Raw genomic sequence first — 1,761 nt, 5'->3', positions numbered from 1 at the left:
GCTGCAAGGTGTTTAAAACACTGAAAAAGAGGCAGCTGTAGAAATGAGATCTGAGCAAATGTTTTCTTCATGAACACATGGGCTCTGCTAAACCAAGGTTCAATGTCAGTCCAGCCCATCCTTCAACATCTGCCTAAAATATTATGGACCAGAGGGACTTAAATTCATTACGTTACAAACAGAGGAAGCAACATGTCATCACTGCATCATCACATCCAATCAACTCACCGCTCATCTGCACCCAGGGTCCTTCTTTGTCTTCATTACTGTTTCCCTCCCTCATTCTGTATACAGTTGTCATTCTCATCTTCTCTCAGATTAGAATTAGCCAGGCATGGCACACGCCTATCATCCTGGCTCCTTGAGAGGCTAATGTGGGTGTCACTTGAGCCCACGAATTCGAGGCCGCTGTAAACTAGAATTGTGCCACTGCACTCCAGACTGGGCCCCAGAGTGACACCCTGTCTCTTTTTTTTTTATTATTATTTTTAAAACAAGCAAATTTTATTAAAGGAAAATTTTGCATGGTTTACTTTTCACCAGTCTGTTCTGGCATGCTTCTAATGATGTCAGAGTCACCTGGATCAATGATAGCCAGTGTGCACACTCTGTAGTATTTTCCGCATGCTGTGCCCAGTTCAATATTATTTCCACTGTAGTGATGGACACCAGTTTTAGCCAACATTGCATAGTACTCTATTTCAGATTTCCTCAAAGCTGGGCAGTTGTTAGCAAGAATGACCAATTTCGCTTTGCCTTGTCTGATCATCTTCAGAGTCTGCTTGTACCCCAGGACGTACTTCCCACTTTTCATAACGAGTTGGAGCCTAGAGTTGATCGACTCCAGCGACTTTTTCGTCTTCTTTGCGGCCACCATCTTCCTGCCTCAGGTGCGGGACGGCCCCCAAGCAAGAGCAGCCGCTAAGATGGCCGGGGAGCAAGAAAGGAAGCCACCCTGTCTCTTAAATAAGGAAGCTTGGAATCAGAGACATATTGACTCACTAGTGTAGCTTCAAACGCATTACAAAATCAGACACAAAATATCTCCCCTAGTTTGTCTCCTTTTCCAGAATTTACCAGATACCAGCGCACATTAACATGCTGAAGGGGGCCTGCCCCTCCACACGTGTGTGCATTCCTCACAAGGTGGAGATGAGAGACTGAGAAAAGAAATAAGACACAGGGACAAAGTATAGAGGGAGAAGAGTGGGTCCAGGGGAGCGGCGCTTCGCAAGTAAGACCTGCATTGGCCTCAGCCTCTGAGTTCCCTCAGTATTTAGTGATCACTATCTCTGCGATCTCGGTGAGGGAATGTGGCAGGATTATAGGGTAATGGTGGGAACAGGGGCAGCAGGAAAAGACTTGAGGCAAAGAACTCTGGGTCATAAATCAGTTTAAGGAAAGGTGCTGTGCCTGGATGTGCACGTAGGCCAGATTTATGTTTGACTTTACACAAACATCTCAGCGCAGTAAAGAGCAGTATTGCCACCAGCATGTCTCACCTCCAGCCATAGGGCGGTTTTCTCCTCTCTCAGTATAGAATGTACAGTTGGGTTTTACACCGAGACATTCCATTCCCAGGGACGAGCAGGAGACAGATGCCTTCCTCTGATCTCAACTGCAAAGAGGCCTCTTTCACTGATCCTCCTCAGCACAGACCCTTTACAGGTGTCAGGCTGGGGGACTGTAAGGTCTTTCCCTTCCCATGAGGCCATATCTCAGGCCGTCTCAGTGGGGGAAAACTGGACAATACTCAGGCTT

General features: G+C 46.8%; 1 protein-coding gene across 1 annotated transcript; it reads right to left on the bottom strand.

The window, feature by feature from the left end:
- Positions 1 to 482: 482 nt before the first annotated feature.
- LOC111528924 (60S ribosomal protein L30) lies at positions 483 to 947 on the bottom strand. The gene has a single exon (XM_023195807.2). It carries the CDS (start codon positions 875 to 877, stop codon positions 530 to 532), a length of 348 nt encoding a protein of 115 aa, XP_023051575.2. The 5' UTR covers positions 878 to 947; the 3' UTR covers positions 483 to 529.
- Between the last annotated feature and the right edge of the window lie 814 nt (positions 948 to 1,761).

This window comes from Piliocolobus tephrosceles, unplaced genomic scaffold, assembly GCF_002776525.5.
Source record: "Piliocolobus tephrosceles isolate RC106 unplaced genomic scaffold, ASM277652v3 unscaffolded_22222, whole genome shotgun sequence".
In the NCBI taxonomy this organism is placed as follows: domain Eukaryota; kingdom Metazoa; phylum Chordata; class Mammalia; order Primates; family Cercopithecidae; genus Piliocolobus; species Piliocolobus tephrosceles.
Note: the sequence above shows the minus strand (reverse complement) of the source record. Positions and strands in the feature narration are given on the sequence as shown.

Excerpts from the sequence above, each read along its gene's own strand:
- LOC111528924 (XM_023195807.2), bottom strand. The coding sequence starts at position 877 with ATGGTGGCCGCAAAGAAGACGAAAAAGTCGCTGGAGTCGATCAACTCT.